Below are 19,390 nucleotides of genomic sequence, written 5' to 3' on the forward strand. Positions count from 1 at the left end.
CTAGGCTTTGCGGCCACTGCTCATGCCCCTGCAGCAACACGTGTCAGCGGTCACATATCAATCAATGTGGTTTGCTTGTCCACACCTGCACAATCGTCACTCACCAGAGGGATGACAAACCCAGGAGCACCTCGTACGTAATGTAGTGCATCGGGATGACACACAGCATGAGCGCGTAGGGCAACGCCTGCGCGATGCCGTCTGCGCACACGCGGGGGACGGGGCACAGGGGTCCGTTACGCTCCGGCCAGCCAAAGCCACCTCATCCAAGCTGAAGTAACCCCCTGCATAATACGCGTCAGCCTACCCCTTCCCTGCAAAGTGTCCCCTTCCTGCTTGCATCCACCTAACAACCCCTGTCGCAGGGTGCGACAGGGCGCCCTGCTCACCTGCAGAGTGGACCGCCAGGCCCGCAAACGGCGACATGGTGTGCTCCTTATTGAATGCGTGGTGCACGCAGTGGACGTTTTTGTACAGCCAAGGCACGCTGTGCATGGTCCTGTGGACGAGGTACACCCCGTACTCGACGGCGAGCATGTAGATGACTAACGAGATGACGTAAGCGGCCGGTGACGACGCGTCTGACACGCGGGCGTACGCCCGCGTCCACCCCGCCTCCGCCGCTGCCTCGACGGCGGTGGGCAGCAGCGTGACGCCGGGGATCGCGCGGAAGCTGGCGAGCAGCTGCGCGTGGATGCTCGGCCGCGACAGCAGCGAGAGCCCGCCGGGCCCGGCGCCGGGCGCGCCGCGGAGCGCTTGGGCGGCGATCCAGGCGGCACCGGGCAGTACGCATATCGCGGCCGCCAGCAGGCAGTTGCGGAGCCACGTCTGGGCGGCGTGCGGCAGCGCTTCGCGCCAGGCTGGGGGCAGGACGGCGCCGAGCACAAGCTCGTTCTTCCAGATGTTGTGGGCCCGTATCAACGCAGCCGCATCCGCCGTCCGCGGCGGCGCGGGCGGAGGGGCTGCCGCCGTCCGCGGCGGCGCGGGCGGTGGGGCTGAGCAGTTTGTGCGGTCGCCTTCGTCGTCCCAGAGGCCAACCACCATGGCAAGCCGCGGCCAAACCCTGGTGGGTTCCCCGCACAGCGCCTGCGTGGCACATGCTGCCGCGGAAGATAAGCTGCAGGATTCACAAGGCGGCGCAGCAGTCACGGCGCTGACAGGGAGCACGGCGGGCGGCGCCACCGGCGCTGTAACAACTGTGACTGGCATCGACGTGCACCGGTGCGGCGCCGCGGCCAGCAGCAGCAGAAGTGCTGCAGCGGCCACGGCCGCAGCCGCACGCATTACTGAAATGTCTGTGTAGGATGCTCAGCGCAGAAGCTGGCCTGTTGGCCCCTCTCTCGACGCTCGTCACAGCCTTGGGCACGATTCCTCTTGGGACACGGGCAGTCTCCCAATCAATCAAATATGTTGCCGTTATGTAATATGTGCGGAGGCGCGCGCTGGATACCCTTGTTCGCCACCGAGCGCTGCAGGTCACTTGCCAACATCGACTGGTGAGAAACCCTCATGTATAATCATGAAAGGCCTTGGAAGCATCCGCAACTATATTGCGCCGTGAGCAAGGTCGTATTCTTCTTGGGCCTACGTTCCTCGCAGTGCGGCTTCAGCCATGGGCCGGATAGTCACTGAACAGCAACTACGCTGAGGCACAGTCATCAGCTAGCTCGAATGCTTATTTTCCGAAGGCGCACGCGGGGGCCATGGTGGCGATGCAGCAGCTCGCAACCACCACGACAGTCCAAGGTGGCAAGTTATGGCGCTTTACGGTACCGGCAAACTACAAGCGCAGCCCAAGTGAATTGCGAACCGGCGTTCGAGACTGAAAGAAACAAGTCCTCCGTGTTGGTGGAGCGTCTTTGTTGTTCGCTGCATGCGTGCGCTTCTGTTGCAGCGGGACCGTTTTGGCCAAGTCCGGTCTGTGCATTTGACCGCGTCGAATGATGCGCCTGGTACTCTAAGTTCGGACAGCTGCCACGGGCATTCTTCTATCTGTAAAATGATTATGGATGCAAAATGGTTATAATATGTGACACAACAGCACTGCAGCGGCGAAGTAACGGTCTCTTGCAAATGCGCGGCCCGCGCCTGGGCTACAGTACACAGTCTTGATGATGGTTTTGTTGGCCACGAAAGCATTGATCTGTGGCAGATGTTGTTTCAAAACCGTGGGACTTTGTATTGAGGGCGCGCCCAAGCCGACCATATGACAGCACGGCGGCGGCCGGTGTCACCGGGTGTCGAAGCCATGCGCACCATCCCCCGACCTCGCTTGCAGTCAGACCCTGTAGCTGGTATGCAAAAAGCTACATTTTAATAGATGCTTGAAAGCGTCGCAGCAATCATGGCGAACGAGGAACCCCCCGCAAAGCAGCCCCGCTTGGACCCGGAGGCAGCAAACGTCATTATACAATTTCATACATCTGATGGGGAAACCACAGGTGAACCGCGCGCGTGCTACATCCTCGCCGCCCCACTGCCGCCCGCTGCGCCGCTGCGCCGCCGCCTGGCCGCCGCGCCGCCCCGCCGCACGCCTCCGGCGCAGCTTTGCGCCCCGCTTTTGTTTTGCATGCGACGTCCGCATGTGAACGTCGCCTCTGGCAGGGCCCCAGCTGGACGTGCCGCAGGGCGTCACGACGGCGCAGCTGGAGACGTTGCTGAACGGCCTGCTGCAGAATGATGAGAAGATGCCATACTCTTTTTATCTGGACGATCAGGTGGGGCTATGGTTGGATGAAACACGATGAGCCTGCACCTGGCGCCAATCAAGGGGCTCTGGGAACGTGCTAAGCACGGCCACAGTCCCTGGAAAGCAGCGCCGCGCCCAGTGACGTGACGGCAGCTGCGGGGGCGGCTGCGCAAGGCCTACGCAGCCGCGGCGCGGCGGCCGCCGAGGCCCGAAGCACCGGCCGCCCCACCCGTTGCCGCCATCCCGCCGGCCACACGTGCAGGAGCTGAGCGGGGAGCTGGGCGCCCACCTCTTGAAGGCTGGCGCGTCGGTGGAGCGGGCGCTGCGCATCACATACCTCCCCCAGGCGGTGAGCGACTCTTGGACCCAAGAAGGGGCTCCTGGGGGACAGGAGATGTTCCCCTGCCTCTGATTGGCTTTGTGGTCAGGGCAGCGGCGTGCCTGTCGTGAACCCAGCACAAGGGCAGCCGTGTCGCGTCGCCTCGCATGCGGATCGCGCCGCTTCGTGCGCCGCGACACGCAGCACGTGGCAGCAGCCGGCGCGCCGCCCACCGCCCGCGTTTGCTGCGCCCTGCAGGTCTTCCGGGTGCGCCCCGTTGCGCGGTGCACCGCCAGCATGCCGGGCCACTCCGAGGCGGTGCTGGCGGTGCACTTCAGCCCGGATGGGCGGCGGCTGGCCAGCGGCAGCGGGGACACGACGGTGCGGCTGTGGGACCTCAACACGCAGCTGCCGCAGTGCGAGTGCAAGGTGGGGCTCATTGGGCTGGTCCACGGTGTTCATGTCTGTGGGGCGGTCGATGAGCACGTACTGTGCATATGCAGTCAAGGAAAATGTTGGGCCTTGGTTTTCAGAGACTGCTTGGATGTATTTGGCGGGGGAGAACGGCGGCAGGAGGTGGGCTCTCCGCATTTGCATCCCCTCAACAGCCAAGGAGGCGCACGGCATTCACTCAAGACCCTCCAATTGCACACGCACACCAGGGTCACAGAAACTGGGTGCTCGTGGTGGCGTGGTCGCCCGACGCCCAGATGATTGCCAGCGGCGACATGGACGGGTCGATCCTGCTGTGGGACCCCAAGGACGGGAAGCTGCTGGGCAGCTGCAGCGGCCACAAGAAGTGGATCACATCCTTGGTGGGGGCTGCTATCCGGCGGGGGTTGGGGCAGTGGTGCCTTGCTTGCTGGTTTGCAGGCAGCCAAGCTTAGCTGGCTGCGCCAGGCGCACAAGCCAACTGCGCGGTCTTGAGAAAGGAGCTGTCATAGTTTTGATCGCCGCCGCCGCCACCCCCGCCGCCCTCTTTGGCAGGCATGGGAGCCGGCGCACAAGGCGCTGCCCAGCCGGCGGTTTGTGAGCGGCAGCAAGGACATGACCGTGCGGGTGTGGGACGCCGCGACGCGGCGGTGCCTCTTCACGATGAGCAGCCACACCATGGTGCGGGGCGCGGTGACGCTTTTGGGGGGATTGGCGAGGAGCTGGGTGTTGGCGTGTGGGTTGGGTGAGCGTGGGCGCATGAGACTGCGCGTGTCAAGGCCGTGGGGTGGGTGGCGAGCGCGCCATTGAGCTGGTGGTGAGCCTGGGACCGGAGCAGGGGCGCTGGATGAGCCATCTGATGGGGCAGCGGCTGGGAGAGGGGTGTTCGCGGGCCCAGGAAGGAGGGCCAATACAAGAGGCGGTCACGCATCAGTGCTGTTGATGAGCAAGCGCACAATCCACGTCTTTTCACACATCAGCATGCGTGCATCCGTGCTCCGGCGGGCCCCGCGCCCTGAGCAGGTTATCACAGCCGTCAAGTGGGGCGGCGAGGGGCTCATCTACTCCGCGAGCCGCGACACCACCATCAACTGCTGGGATGCAGCTGACGGGAAGCTGGTCCGCTGCCTCAAGGTGCGCTCGCGGGGGACTGCCTGCAATCGCTGCACCGCACCGCATCAAGCGCATGGGTGCGGGCGCGGGTGAGGCCTGGGGAATCGCGCGGCCATGCAGTCGGTCCCGTGCCGGCGTGGCGGCGCCCAGTTCCAAAGCCCCCCTCCGGCCACGCACGGTGGGCGTGACACTCAGGCGCTGGCCATCTTGTAATTTGGACCTGGCTCAACCTGCCCACTCGTGACTGTATCGAGGACCAACCACTATCTTCTCCCCCCACCCAGACACCTGTATTGCACACCACTAACCCAGCTGCTTCACCGACCTGTCGCCCTGCCCTCTCCCTCACCCATCCTTTCAACAGCCCTCTGCTCCTGCTCCACACACACACCCACTTTTCCATACACCTGCAAACCCACACACCCACACCCACACACCCACACCCGCATACCCACACCCGCACACCCACACACCCACACACCGCAGGGGCACGGCCACTGGGTCAACACCCTGGCCCTCAGCAGCGAGTACGCCCTCAGGACTGGGCCCTTTGACCACAAGGGGGCAGCGCCTGATGACCCCGAGGAGGCCAAGGCGGTGGGTGCCGCGGCTGGGCGGTCTAGGACTTTGTTCAGATCGCAGGCCTCTGGGTCACCTGAGGGCTTGAGGTGCAGAGATCAGGAGGTTCGAGCAGCGGCCATGTGCACCACGGCAGGAGAAGGGGGTTGAGGGGCGGGCGTGGAGAGGGGTTGCAGGCAGGGGAGTGCCACCCGGCCACCAGAGGCCCGCTCGGGGACTGCAGCGGTCGGATTTGCAAGGATTCACACCACCCCCTCACTTCCGCGGCATCCTCAGCCACCTCTGGGCACCCTCCCATCAAACGGCACCGCCTCTCAAGCTTTGCTCACGTACCCCCCTCCCCCTTCTCAACACCGCCTGGCGCGCCCGCAGGCGGCGCAGAAGCGGTACGATGAGGCGACGGGTGGCCGCCCCGAGCGCCTCGTCAGCGGCAGCGACGACTTCACGATGTTTCTCTGGCAGCCGTCGGCGGGCAAGGCGCACCTTGCGCGGCTGACGGGGCACGTGCAGCTGATCAACCAGGTGGGGGCCTGATGGGGTTGGTGGGCCTGCGTTCGGATGATTATAGTGTGAGCTGCTTGTGAGGGTGAATGCGTTGTGTGGAGGGCGCCGCCATGCTGCGGCGGGGTGCTTCGCGCTTCAACCCTTGTAGCCCGTTTCCCAAAATTGATCTGTAAGCGCACTCCTGCTTTCGACCTCTATAACCTCCCCCCCCCCCTCCTGAAACAGGTGACATTCTCCCCAGATGGCCGCTGGGTGATCAGCGCCAGCTTCGACAAGAGCATCAAGCTGTGGGACGGCGCAAAGGGGACCTTCCTAGCCACGTTCCGTGGCCACGTGGGGCCGGTCTATCAGGTGGGGGGCCGTCCATCTCTTGCGCACACGCGCATGCTTGCTTTCTTCTGTGTGGAATATTTGGCAGCAGACAGCCACCAACGCTTCCTGTCCCATGAGCCGCTTGCTTGTCGTTGTGCATCCTGCCCACCTTTGCTGACTGCAAACCCTGACCCTTGCTTCACCTCCAGGTCGCGTGGTCGAGCGACAGCCGGCTCTTTGTCAGCGGCAGCAAAGACAGCACCCTCAAGGTGGGGCAGCCGCGCCGCGCGCGTGCGGCTCAAACAGCTCACCACTGCGCACCTATCCACCCGCGCCCACCCGCTTCAGCCCCGCCAAACGACCTACCACTCAGTATTGCCTCCCCTCCTGGCAGCAGCACGCCTCCTTGCCCGCGGCCGCTGGCCCGCTCCTGGACACCTGCCATCTTACTGTAGGACTGACGCAACCCCCACTAAACCTCCCCAGGTGTGGGACGTGCGCACAAAGAAGCTGCTGGTGGACCTGCCTGGCCACGCGGACGAGGTGTTTACGGTCGACTGGAGCCCGACAGCCGGCGGCGTGGCGTCGGGCGGCAAGGACAGGGTGCTCAAGCTCTGGCGACACTGACCAGACTGACGGCTTTTCTCGAGCGTAAGATGGCATGCAGAGCGTATGTGTGTTTGTCTGGTCACAAGCAGCAGTTACATCCCCTATGCTTCTTCGCACGTATGGTCTGGTGTCCGTTTTATTCACTTCCTGCTTGCGTTCGCAGCCGTGGGCGAGGGCCTACCTCAGTAGCGCTGCGCTTCCAAATTGTGCTGTCGCCTTGCCGCCCTGTTACCGTACGTGTCTGGCAGCGTGGCGTTGTGTGGCCAGTGACCACACGTGTAAGGTTATGTGACGGTCTGATTACACTGGATCGTGCAGGGACAAATTGAGAGTCTGGCCTAGAACTACCGGTAAAAGTATTGCGAACAGGTGGGAGGAGGAGGCATGTGTAGTGACAGGGAGCGCAATCTGGGGCACCTCCTTCACTTGATTGGAGCCTTGTTTGACTATTTTCCGTTGGATGGGCGGCCATGCAGGCGGACATGGTACGCAACGGGTATGGAGTGCAGGCTGATGATCAGCCATTGTTCAGTGGCCGCACACCAACATCTCAGAAGGACGGGTTTTGGACCAGTTCATACACATCGTGCCAGGCCCAGCAAATGCTTCAATTGGGGTCAACTCAAAGGCACGTTTCGAATCTGTTGACTGCGTGTTATCGTCAGATCAGTTGGCATATTGATTGTTGGCCTGCTGCAAATCAAAAGTTGGAGGCAGCCGTCCGCATGCATGCTCCAACTGTGCATTGTGGACAACACACGACCCCATAATTATGATGTCATCACCACTTGACCTTGGGTGCCTCCTTCTGGTTGGCTTCCCGCACGACGCGGCCCTGCGACAGGCGCGGGGCGAGGGCCAGGGTGCACGTTTGCAATTTGGTTTGCTGATCGTCCCTGCTTTGCTGCAGTGTGCTTGCCTAAATTGACGGCCGGGGCTCTCGCGTGCAGAAATCCCGGCGTTCTCGAGCAAGAGGCGCCGCGCGCCGTCAGCCTTGCTTCGGGCCCAGGGCTTGCCTGGTGCGTCGCAATGGTGACGTTAGACGCGGGCCGGCAGGTGCACAGAGTCATGTAACCCTGCCGGGCCAGCGACTTGGGGACGCAGGTGGGCCCCTTGCAGCTCACGCGGCCTGGGAGGAAGTTACACACGAGGGGTGCAGCAGCAGGGAGGCTAGTGTAGGCGAACTGGTGGGCAGTGCGAACGGATTGGTTTGTGGTGCGTACCAGCAGCAGCAGGCCCTGAGTAGCCTCAGGTCCTTGGACAGGTGGCATGGCATGACGATGCTGAATTTCGGGCATGCAGCATGCCGGTTGCTCGCACGACGTTTACGATTCCTCAGGGGGGGCTTGCTGTCTCCCACCATATTGACCAGTGCCCCCCCCCCCCTCCCAGTGAGACAGCTGTGCGCAAACCGACCCTGAGCCTGGCGTCGCGCTGGGGCGAGGCGCCCCAGGGGTGCTCTGGTTGCACGCCCTCACCTGACACGACTTTTGCGCAGCACGCGGAGCACGAGCCCTGGCGGCAGCTGGCCGGGAGCGATATACCAGCGTAGCAGGCGGCCTCATATAGGGTTGGGCCGTCTGCATCGGCACAAGGCACGATTGGGGTTGAGATCGGCATGCAGGGGTAGGTGATAGGAAGTCAGCAGGAGGAGGCAGGGCGTCAAAGGCTGCGGCCGCGGATGTGGGGGGTGTGATGGTTGGGCAGGCGCCGTGGTGGGCGCGGAGTGTTGCAAGCCCTGGTGCCGAGGGGCGAGCGGCGGCAGGCAGGGCATTGGACCCGCTTCGCACATACCTGCGCTGGCCTCAAAGGACGCGACCTTGCCATTGGGCAGCAGGAGCTCGACCGTGTACTTTCTACCGCCGCCGCCAGCTGCCGCGACTCGCGCCAGGCGGGAGCGCGGCCGATGCGACGGATGCGGCGATGCGAATCGGAACGCGAGACGCTCCGAGTGATTGAGGGCTTGTACAGAGCTCCACGTTCGATACATGAAACGAATTGAATGGCACGAAAGAATCTGATCTGCCGTGACGTGCGACTGAGCGCTTGCGATGAGTAGGGCTTGCGTTTTGGCGATGGAGGCGAGTACTGTATATGTGACTTCCAGCTGTAAGTGGCGCCGTCAAAGTCCTCAAGCTGCGCGCATGAGCTGATAAAATCAACACCGGCTGAGGCTCTGGTGTTCAAGTGTCGCCTGCCCTCTCCAAGTGGGCCTTGCACTGTATGTTTGTTGTCTGCAGCAGAAAGAGCAGACAAGGATACATACTTCACCCTGCTGCTGGTGGCTTGCCCTGGCGCCTTGCTGTCGCGCCTGTGCGGCAATCTCCTGCTCGAGCTGAGCGTACCGTACTCTGCTATGTGCGTGCGGCCGCAGTGTCCATGAACACTGCCTTCCTGAAAAGGCAACACACCCTTACGCCCTTACCTGGTGTTTGCAGAGGACTGGCGGTGGCTGGCTCGTGTCCGACCATGGCAACCATACCAGCCTAGCAGGAATGGGCATGTTGACCTTGTCAACATGTATAAAAAGGGTCTCCCTTGCTCGACTTGCCTCACCCCTGCTCCCGGAGCCCAAGCCCCTATCGCAAGTCCAATGGAACTCTTGATATTTACTGCTTCGCCCAACAGGTATCACGTGCCTTGCCATTCCATAGCGTTGCCGTCACCCACTCACCCGTACAAGTACACGATGTGTGCCGCCGCGGGCGCCGAGGAGCGCGCTGCACGGGCTGTGACAACACACTCAAAACACCGACATCTATGTTTTGCGCCGGTTTCAAGTGGCATAGGCAGCTTGCCTAGGGATCTAGCGAGATTGCATGCTAACCCGGCTACAATATGGCCCAAGGGAGACAGATCTGGAGGCTTTCCCTCTTGCTGCAACAGCGCCATCATCATGGTTTGAGCGGAGCCCTCGCGGGAACATGCAGTCTGGCACAAGGTGCGCTCGCCGACACCAATTCGACCTGCTCGCAGCATATCAAACGGATATCGCGACATATAATCCGGCATGTATTACATCGCAGGCGTCTCGGCTGTGCCGTCGGCACAGCCAACGCAGCGTCGCCGGCAGCGCTGCACGCCCGCGTCTGATGCCGCATCGGCGCCCTGGGGCGACCTGGGGCGCCGCGGGTTCCTGAGCGGCTCATATATCAGCAAAGGCGGCAGCAGCAGCAGCGGCAGCAGTGGCGGTGCGTCAGAGGGCATCGGCAGCGTGATCACAGCTGCCTTGCGGGGCCTTGGCGGGGGCGGCAGCAGCGGGGCCCTCGCAGCCGCCGTCAACGGCGCGGGCGCGGCTGACGCTGGGCTGCTGGCAGAGGGCTTGGAGCACGGCCAGGCGGCGTGGGCGGCGCGCATGCGGTTCCGGCGGCAAGAGCCGACGTTCCAGGTGGGCGACGCCGCCCCACATCCTGGAGCTGCCGGCTTGCACAGCGGCACGGCTAGCGTTGCGCACGCAGCCGACTGTACCCGGCATGACCTGCGCCACGCACGTCTCGGGCGCTTGCAGCGGCGCGCGGGGCGCAAGGCTTGCAGGCACCCTTGTGCGGCGCCCCGCGACGGCGCTTGTGCGTCAAACCGGCGTAGCGCCTGATCGTAGCCGTGCAGCCCAGCAGCTGACCCAGCACATCACTCCCACTGACTCACCAGCACATGCGTGCACACGCACCCATGCACGCACACACAAACACTCACACCAACATAACCTGGCACGCGCTCACTAGGTGATCGAGTGCTTCCCCAACGGGGTGGCGCGGGAGTCGCGGCGGCCCCGCACCGCGTCGCAGCTGGAGCTGCACCCGCGTGATGTGGTGCTCTTCGCGCCGATATCGCGCCTCGCGGCGCCGCAGCGCGCCACCATCGCGGTCAGGTGCGGGCACGGGCACGGGCACGGGCACGTACGCACGCGCGTGCGTGGGTGGGTGAGCGCGCGTGTGCATATCTCATATGGAGCCGGCAGGCGTGCCGAGGGATTTCGCAGTCGTGCCGCGTAGCGGTAGCTGTTGTGGGCTCACGCATCCTGTGGGCTGCATCCCAAGCAAGTGCGCTTCCCAGTGACCCTGGTGCCCCTCGGCCGCTCCTGTGAGCTCTGGCAGCCCCTGCGCCCCCGACGCAGCCCAGTTTGCTGCGTGCACCGTGTACGTCACACTACCCCCACTGTTCTGTTGCAAACCATGATGAACTCATACCATGCGTCAACTCATACCATGCGCGGTATGTATTACTTCAAACCTTCATGTATTCCTGCAAACCCTCAACCCTGGCAGGGAGGACAAGATCCTGTTCAAGACGGAGGTGGCCCAGGCCATCATCAGCGCTGACAAGGCTGTGCTAATCATAGGCCGGCGGGACAGGGACGCCAAGCAGCTGGCGGCAGAGATCATCAAGGTGACCTGGCAGGCGGAAAGGCTGCCAAGCGGCCGACGCGGGGGCGGAGGGTGGATTGGCTCGACACCATGCAGGATAGGCGGCGTGCTTGCGCGGCCAGCCCCCCAGCTCCGACGCGGCGCCGTGAATTCGCTTTCGCGGGGACATGTGACGACCGTGTGTTCACGAACATGGCTTGCAGGTCATGGGCCGGGCCGAAGCCCCCACAAATGGCGGCGACGTGGACTTTCCGGGGCCATCGGATGCCCCCGGGGCGCTCCCGTTTGAGCTGCGGGTCCTGGAGGTGCTGCTCGACGCCACAGTGGGTGAGCCGGCGCGATGCGATCTTGTACCGCCTTTGGTGCCATGACGCGACCCTTGACTGTACATCATACGTCCGCACCCACGGCCTCGCCTTACCCCACCCCAGCCTCAGATCATACATCATGCCAGTCAGTTCAGCGCACACCACAAACACCGTGTATGTCAAGCCGTCCTTATGCGCCGGGCCCCTTAGCGAAACTATTGGCTCGACCAATCAACCGCAGCCCAACCGCACCCCAGTTGCACCTCAATCACTCCCCAACCGCAACCTCTCCGCACCCCAATTGCCAGAGTATTTCTACACCAAGACCCAGCATCTCAATTGGATGATGGAGTCCATAGGGGACGAGATCAAGCAGCCCCGCAGGCCCTTCAACGCCACGGTGGGGGGCGGAGCCACCATCCGGCGAGATTTGTGGTGGTCACTGCTGCTCCAGACTCCAAGCGCGGGCCGCCGCCGTCTGAAACGTGGGGAGTTGTATGTTTGAAATAACATCGTGACCCCGGTAAAGTAGCGCGCGCACTCGCACCCACCGTTACACAATCGGTCAAGGTCGATGCAGAAATTCGCTGTTTCTTTGTGTGTACTAACAGCAGCGACCTTCGCAATTCAACCATCCATGCAATTCGACCAATTTCCCAGGACAAGGCCCACCAGCTGATCCCTATTCAGAAGTTCCTCACCTCCATCAAGAACGACGTCAGGGAGACCTGCGAGGCCCTCGTCGCGGTGAGTTGTGAGTGGTTCCCTGCATGCAGTGCACTAGCATGCGTGCGTGTTAGAGGTGTGCGTGTGCTTACACGCACGCGTGAGCACGCGTGTGTACGTTCTGGTTTGCACGTCGGGGTGGAGGTGGGTTGAAGCGTGCTGACCATGAAAGGGGCCCCAGGGGGAGGGGCGACTACATGCTGGAGGAGCGCGCCTCGCTTTTTTGGGTACCACGTGTAATCGAGGGCACGACGGCGCCCTGTCTGACCCGTCCCTCCCCTCCCCGCCGCCCCCAAGTGCACCCTCACCCCACTCTGCATCACGTCCAACTAAAACAACGCCACGGTCCCCCACCTCCATTCAGATGAGTGAGGACGAGGAGCACCTGCAGGAGCTGTGCCTCACATGGCAGCGCCAGCTGCAGCAGGCCATCTGGGCGCAGCAGCCGGCGGCCGCGCCGCAGGTCCAGTACAGCGCCTGCCCAGAGACAGGTGGGCGCGCATTTGTCGAGGCGCGATCCTACCCTCAATCTTGAGGGACTTTAAGGGGTTTCAAAAGGTGTGGTCAAACGAGCACCACTGTGCGTTGACTCTCACGGCTCGACCGTCAGCAGGGCCGCCACCAGCCGCCTGGCGCTGTCAAGCCATGCGGGCGTGCCGCCTATTCCCATCTCCCATCCTGGCTGACCCTTAACAAAAACCCAGCAGCCTCTCAACCAGGGACCCTGTAGCCCACTTCAATCGGCCTCGCTGCCGCTCCTCAGGGCACACAACACCAATGAGCAGCACCCATTCCCTCTGCCTGTTGCAAAACCCTGAAATCACAGGCGTCCTCAAGCCGGCCCCCACGGCGTCATTCCTGAACGAGGTTTACGAGGCCAACCACCCGCCCGGCACCGGCGCCGTCACCGCGCACACCAAGAAGCACTCGGCCAGCGGCGGCAGCGGGCACGGGCGCCACGGCGGGCACGGCGGGCACGACAGGCACGGCGGCGGCGGGCATGGCCACGGGGCGCCGCATAGCCAGATGAGCTCTGCGTACCTCCGAACGGTGAGCAATACTGGCACGGCGGTTTGGGTCAGACGACACACCTGTTCCTGTTCTTGCAGGCCGTCATCCGCTTTTGTGAGGGTTGGTGCAATCTCGAGGAGGGCGGGTCGGCCGCCGCCTGCAGGCATGCGGTGTTGCGGCAACGACGGGCCAACGGCGGCCCTGACTGGATGTGGCGTCAGGGACTGTGCGCTTGTCTGCACACTGGGAACGCGCACGGCGAGGCTGCCAGCCATGCAGCTGCCAATGCCTGACCTGCACGTCATGTTGCCTGAGTTGGTTTCTCCAACTAAAAGAACCCAATTTTCACAGGTGAGCGACATGCTGGAGTCTTATGAGAGGGAGATTAGGTCACTGGAGGGCAGCCTGCTGGAGGCCGAGGAGAACCTCGACAACACCAGGTTATCTGGCCTGACAGGATCTGATCTCCCCCGATCTTGTGTCTGTTGACGTCTGCATCTATTGAACAGTATCGCGCCCACGCCACCAGCTTGCGCCGAGAATTTGTACCACGAGCTTGCTTGAAGAACTTGCGTCAGCATCACGCCACACCGCCCGGGTGAGATCGTTCTGCGCTGCACAGGGTTCCTCGTTCCTCCCAATCCGACCTCCCCCCCCCCCAAACAGGGAGGTGTGGCACATGCAGCTGGACAGCAGTCGCAACCACATCATCCTGGTCAACCTGTGGCTGTCCATGATCAACATATCAGTCATGGCCACCACCATACTGCCGGCGTTCTTCGGGATGAACCTGCACAGCGGGCTGCCGGAGGAGAGCATGAAGCACTTCTACATGGTGTGTGCATGTGTGTTTGTGTGTGGCTGTGAGTGTGTGTGTGTGTATGTGTGTGAGAGAGAGAGAGAGTGTGTGTGTGTGTGTGTGTTGGTGGAGGTTCTCAGCTCATGTACAAGTGTGTTCCGGCATGCCGGTGCCACTGGCCTGAATGCTGTTCTGCCCCATCTCCCGTGTGCCACCTGCATTCCTGCATGTCCCCTTACACACACACACACACACACACACACTTGTGTGCCCCCCCCCCAACAGGTGGTGGCGGCCAGCATTGTGATCGCGACACTGTCGTACCCCCTGGGACGCTGGATCTACTTCAGGCACTGGCGCAAGATGACTCAGCACGAGCTGTTCGAGCAGAAGATGCTCAGGTGGGTATACGACCGGTGTTGTCACGCACCGTCACATGGCGTGCTGACAACACCAATCAATGTTACTAATTGGCCGTTGCTGGCAGCCCTCTCGCACCCCCCTCCCCTCCACAATGCGGCACACCAGCCGGAGGCGCGGGCCTGCATTGCCCCGTTCGCTGCCTTTGCCCTGTGGCCTGTGACGATGCGGCCCACATAACCGGCGCCGCACGGCTGCTGCCTCCACCCCCCTACCCCCACCCAAAAGGGTCCTGCTGGTGCAGCACATTGACGACCTGGATGACATCATCGACGCCCTCCGCAAGGTGCGCGCCTTACTGTGATATCCGCCTCCTCGATGCGGCCCGTGCACTTCCCTACTCCCTTCTCGTTATCCCTCTCCACGCTCCCTTCCTCCTCTAACACATATCTCCTGCACGACCAATTTTAGGCACTGGCAATTTTGAGCCTGCATTCAATTCTCTCTTTGACACACACACACACACACACGCACGCACGCAAAGCACACACGCACGCACGCAAAGCACACACGCACGCACGCACGTGCACGCGCACACGCACTCTCTCTGTTACACACATTTATAGCACCCTCACCGCAGCCTCAACACGCGTACCCATCCCTCAAACCGCCAGGTTGACGGCCCGATCGACCGCCGGCGCTTCCGCGATGTCGTCACCAGCACCCTGGGCAACCGTGCCATCACAGCAGCAAATGTCAACTTCCTATTTGACATATTCGACGCGTGAGTCAAATTGTGATGGCCGCTTGTCTCAAGGATGTTGCAGGGTGGCGCCCAGGGCGAGCAAAGCAGGGGGGGACACATGTGGCTTTCGAGCGGCCCCCGGCCGCCCGCCGCCCTGCTGAAGGCCTGGCCGCCCTTGTGACAACGCACCCCTGGCCGAGCCTCCTCCCACTTTTGCGGGATCAACAACTCCACATTTGTTCCTAACCCGCGTCCTGCCCGCTCCCCGCCTTCCCAAATATACCTACCCGGCTCCTGCCCGCCTAGCAACCGCTCCGGCTTCTTGAGTGAGGCCGAGCTCATGCGCCACATCAGCCACAGCCGCATGGGCGCCGGCAGCAGCAGCAAGACCATCCTCTCAGCCGCGACCCCCCGTACCGCCGGTGCCGGCGCAGCCGCGCCCGACAGCTCAGTTCTCCGCCGCGCGCCGCCGCCGGACGCAGCGAGCGCGGGCAGCGTCGCGGGCGCCGCGGTCGCGGCGGCGGCGGCAGCGGCGTTTGACGGCAGTGTCGGCGGCGCGAGCACTGTGGTCAGCAGCGACGGGATCTTGGAAGCTGAAGAGGCGGCGGCGGCAGTCAAAGAGTCAGCGGAGGGTGACGTGGACCCTGACCGATGGCAGGAAGATGAGAAGTACCGCTGGCCCGAGCAGGACGAGCTGTGATGAGTCAGCGGCGGTTAGTTGTGCCAGCTTTGGTGGATGTCGCGCGCACGCCAGTGAAAACGAGGGTTGTTTCCTGGAGCGTGGTGTGTTTCGTTTAACGGTAGGTAGATTAGGCCCTTCGAGACATACGGAGTGAAGCCCGTGCAGTGTGGCTGTGACGGAGCGCAAGTGTCTGCTGGAGTGCCATCAATGCGCCGCGCCGACCTGCATCCATGGTGGCGAGCATGCACCATGCGCACCTGCGGCCGGATGGCGATGGGGCGCGCCACCAGCCGGCGCGTCGTTTGACCGACCACATGGCCTTGGACCAGCATCATGCCTGGGGCAGCGTGCCGCACGCTGGGGCGGCCCCACCACATGACAGTCCCCCTTACTGCCATCCCCCCTGACTGCGCGAGTGTGTGCTGTTCAGGGCTCCCTCCTGGGCCTCCTGGGCGGCAACAGGATGCCACCCCCATATGTTATTTGTTTTTGTGTACGACTGCATTCTTGCTGGTGGTTGTGTTGCCTGGTGTGATTGCTGTCATCTCCCAATACAGCCTTGACATTCATTGTGACAATGACAGAATGGCAATCTGCGCAACAAAGGTAGCAGCGCAACCCTGCCAGCATAAGCACATGCACGATACCAGCAGAGCGCACAAGATTGACTGACGCGTAAGCATGAGGCTTGTGAGCATCATCCAGGGGCCAGCAGGGCGTGCGCAGCAGGCAGCGCATGCACACACGCGCGCGCCTGAGGGTGGTGTGCGCCGAAACGCAAACTCAAGCGAGCCAGCGCGCTGTTTACAAGCGCTGCAGCTGCGGCATCCACGACGTCCGCATCGGCGCCCCGTGCTTGCAATCGGCATCATGTCGTGCTGTGCGCCAAGCTTGCATGTCTCCTGTTAAAGCCTATTACTGTCAGCAGGTGGGGCGCTGCCCAAGAGTGCGCTGCCGCTGCCACGTCGTTGAATTGGCAATTATCATGCCTGGTCTAGATGATTCATTCACGGCCCACCCAGATATACATAGACAGTGCCCCAGCCCAACCCTCGACTGCAGCCCAAAGCAGTGCACTACCTGCATTAGAACATGCTTTCACAGCTCGTGTACCGGTATATGCATCGTGAATTGGAAGTCTGTGATGCCGCACGCATGTTGTGTTGAGGGGTATGACGAGCGATTTGAATGGCTCATGGGGTCAAACATGCGGTTGACACAAGGCTCTGCAGCGCAAGGGGTGGGACGCCGGAGGTCGAAGTAGATGTGTGGGGGCTATGCAGGGGTTTGGGCTGGGAGCAGCTGGGGTTGGCTGGGGGTGGCTGTAGTCTCCTCTCGCCCCACCTTTTTGGGCGCCGTTTGCAGCAATCGCTCTTGAGCGGCGGGGTGCGAAGCGAGTGGGTGGAGCTTGTGGGTGGAGGGAGGGTGGGTGGTTCTTGCCATACATGCTTATAGGAATATGCATTATTACAGGTCTGTATACAGCGATTTCAGAAGCTGCCATCAATAACAGGGGCAGCTGCCGGGAGCCGAAGGGGCCTTAGCCAGGGGCCACCCCTTGCCATCACCAGTCGCCAATGGGTTTGGTCAGGTTTGCCCTCAGTGCTCAGGTTTCTTGGGATGAAACAAGGGGTCTGGGATGAAAACCTGTATTCATATATACTATGGTTATCATTGGTGTCAGTACTAAACAGCAGGCTCACCCCACTCACCCCAATGTCTGTGCAAGGCACGATAGTAATCATAATGTTCAAATCATGCGTGCATCAGCCCCTCCTTTGCTTGGCTAGCAGCAAGCAAAACAAGTCCATAGAACAAAAGCGGCAGCATGCGTGTACGTACAACGCTCTGCATATGATCGCACGCACGCTGCCGGCAACTACTGCTGCAAGTGATCCAGCTGCAAAGCCCAACAGCACCAATGCAGACACTGGGATCGCAGGCAATTCTGCTTCTAGCAGGCCAGCCTATCCAAGCTGTCCTCGTGCACCAGCTCACAGCGCCCGCTTGAACAAGCCGAAAGCGCTCATCAAGTGCGTGCTGGCGTCGAACGCAGCGCAGCATGGGCAGCCATGACCTGATCAGCACAGTCCTCCCCAGCCTCAGCCATCATCATCAACGTCTTCGCAGCAGAGGCCGATATGGAAGGCCTGCCCAGCACCGACACCAGGGCTTGCATCATGCCTTCGGTTCCCATCACCATGCGGACCACAGTGACATCATCACAGCCCGCCAGCCGCTTGACAGCCGTAACGGCTTTGCGAGACCTGTTTCCGATCCTGTCAGGGATCAACGCCGCCAGCATGGCCAGCGCGCCAGGTGTGCGTGCTATGTGCCCTGCGGCGGCCTTGCTGGCTGCTATTGCTGCAATCGCCCTCACAGCCCACCCGGCGCTCTCCTCCCTGCCCGCTGCCGCCACAAGTCCCGCAAGCATGCCAGGAGTTGTGGCAAGAGCTTGTGAGATACGATCCCCGTCTTTGGCTAGGTAGCTGATGGTCGACGCGCATGCTTCTGCCACCCTTGGGTTGGGCAGGAGGGTAGCCAACGCAGGCAGGATGCCAGGCGCTGCCCCAATCTGCTCCCGATATGACGCGCCGCGCCATGCAACAGAGACGAGCGCACGAACCGCCAAGTACTCGGTGTCGTCGTTTGGATGACCAAGCGCTGCCACCAGGGCCGGTATTACGCCTGCATCCTTCCAGGCGTCGCTCCGCAGCTCGCCGGGGCGCTGAACCAACTTAGAAAGCACCATGGCTGCGTACGCGACGCCGCTGCGCAGTGCCGCAGCCAGCGCAGATGGGATGCCGCTGGCTGCCCTGACCTTCAGGATCACGTTTGCCTCATCAAACGCTGTCAGTTTGTGCAACGCCCACACCGCCATGCCTGTGGGGTCCCGGCACGCCGCCGCCGCGAGGGCAGGCAGCATGCCAGGTGTGGACACAGCCTGGTGCCGCACTTCAGGGCCAGCCGTGGCAATCCAACCCAGCGCCCAGGCAGCGCCGCGTGTTGTGCTGGTGCAGCTGATTGCCAGTGCCAGCCGCGGAAGTATGCCGGGTATTGCAGCGACTTGCTGCAGCACAGTGCCATCCACGCGCAGCCCCGACAAGGCCGTCGCAGCAGCCTCAACCGTCACAGGGCTGCAGAGCGCGTCGACTATGGCTTCGAGGGCGCCGGGCTCCGTGGCAACCCCCTCGCGGCCATCACCACAGGCTAGCAGGGCCATCATCCTCGCACCCTCAGCAGCACGCTGAGGGTCGCCGCTGCGCAGCAAGGCCAGCGCCGCTGCCGCCGGCGGCGTCGCAGCAGGGGCCTGTGCGGTCGAGGCAGCGGCGGCTGTGGCCGCCGCCGCCGCCCGCGGGGGCGGCGTTTGCGGCGCCGGCACTTCAGAGGCCTGTTGTGCAGCTGCCCGCTTGCGGTCAGCCCACTCCTTGACGGCGGCCCTGACCATGAGGTTTGGCACCAACACCTTGGTGGCAAGTACTTCATTTGTCAGCGGCGACGTGTTATGCGATGCCAGCCATGAGACAATGGCGGTGCGCTCGTGTGTGGCCGTCTGCAGCCACCACCGGGTCAGTCATTGGCTCCTGCGCAGGTGCAAGCACGTGTTCAGGGTGACGTGGACAGTCAGCATGCACGCCTGAACTTGGTTTGCCCTCAACAGCTTCAAAGCAGTGGCAACATGGTACGCAGTCCTGCAAGCCAACAATGATTGGCCAGCTATTACATTTTTTTACGATGCGTTGCGTAGACAACTTCACAAAGAACGCAGGCACATACCCTACAGCAAACATGCAGGTGGGACCTTGCAGCCTTGACTCCCCTACAGAATCCCCTTCGC

The 19,390-nt window shown here is 62.4% G+C and overlaps 5 protein-coding genes across 5 annotated transcripts; 3 read left to right on the forward strand and 2 right to left on the reverse strand.

The window, feature by feature from the left end:
* Window positions 1–1,044, reverse strand: MNEG_2125 (hypothetical protein; the record flags this gene model as incomplete). The annotated part of the gene is made up of 3 exons (XM_014049395.1): window positions 1–28; window positions 105–201; window positions 390–1,044. The coding sequence occupies 3 exons, from the start codon at window positions 1,042–1,044 to the stop codon at window positions 1–3; spliced, it is 780 nt and encodes a 259-aa protein (XP_013904849.1).
* Window positions 1,045–2,344: 1,300 nt separating this feature from the next.
* Window positions 2,345–6,575, forward strand: MNEG_2126 (hypothetical protein; the record flags this gene model as incomplete). The annotated part of the gene is made up of 12 exons (XM_014049396.1): window positions 2,345–2,441; window positions 2,605–2,717; window positions 2,952–3,038; window positions 3,267–3,437; window positions 3,671–3,823; window positions 3,996–4,121; window positions 4,464–4,574; window positions 5,040–5,150; window positions 5,505–5,654; window positions 5,862–5,987; window positions 6,158–6,217; window positions 6,435–6,575. The coding sequence occupies 12 exons, from the start codon at window positions 2,345–2,347 to the stop codon at window positions 6,573–6,575; spliced, it is 1,446 nt and encodes a 481-aa protein (XP_013904850.1).
* Window positions 6,576–9,567: 2,992 nt separating this feature from the next.
* MNEG_2127 (hypothetical protein) lies at window positions 9,568–14,913 on the forward strand (the record flags this gene model as incomplete). Its single annotated transcript, XM_014049397.1, has 13 exons — window positions 9,568–9,945; window positions 10,280–10,425; window positions 10,823–10,943; window positions 11,125–11,248; window positions 11,538–11,629; window positions 11,890–11,976; window positions 12,320–12,446; window positions 12,782–13,005; window positions 13,318–13,406; window positions 13,633–13,801; window positions 14,051–14,166; window positions 14,414–14,471; window positions 14,800–14,913. The coding sequence occupies 13 exons, from the start codon at window positions 9,568–9,570 to the stop codon at window positions 14,911–14,913; spliced, it is 1,845 nt and encodes a 614-aa protein (XP_013904851.1).
* Window positions 14,914–15,210: 297 nt separating this feature from the next.
* MNEG_2128 (hypothetical protein) lies at window positions 15,211–15,570 on the forward strand (the record flags this gene model as incomplete). Its single annotated transcript, XM_014049398.1, has 1 exon — window positions 15,211–15,570. The coding sequence occupies one exon, from the start codon at window positions 15,211–15,213 to the stop codon at window positions 15,568–15,570; it is 360 nt and encodes a 119-aa protein (XP_013904852.1).
* A 2,011-nt stretch (window positions 15,571–17,581) lies between these two features.
* Window positions 17,582–19,000, reverse strand: MNEG_2129 (hypothetical protein; the record flags this gene model as incomplete). The annotated part of the gene is made up of 1 exon (XM_014049399.1): window positions 17,582–19,000. The coding sequence occupies one exon, from the start codon at window positions 18,998–19,000 to the stop codon at window positions 17,582–17,584; it is 1,419 nt and encodes a 472-aa protein (XP_013904853.1).
* Between the last annotated feature and the right edge of the window lie 390 nt (window positions 19,001–19,390).

This window comes from Monoraphidium neglectum (assembly GCF_000611645.1).
Source record: "Monoraphidium neglectum strain SAG 48.87 unplaced genomic scaffold scaffold00231, whole genome shotgun sequence".
NCBI classification, from domain to species: domain Eukaryota; kingdom Viridiplantae; phylum Chlorophyta; class Chlorophyceae; order Sphaeropleales; family Selenastraceae; genus Monoraphidium; species Monoraphidium neglectum.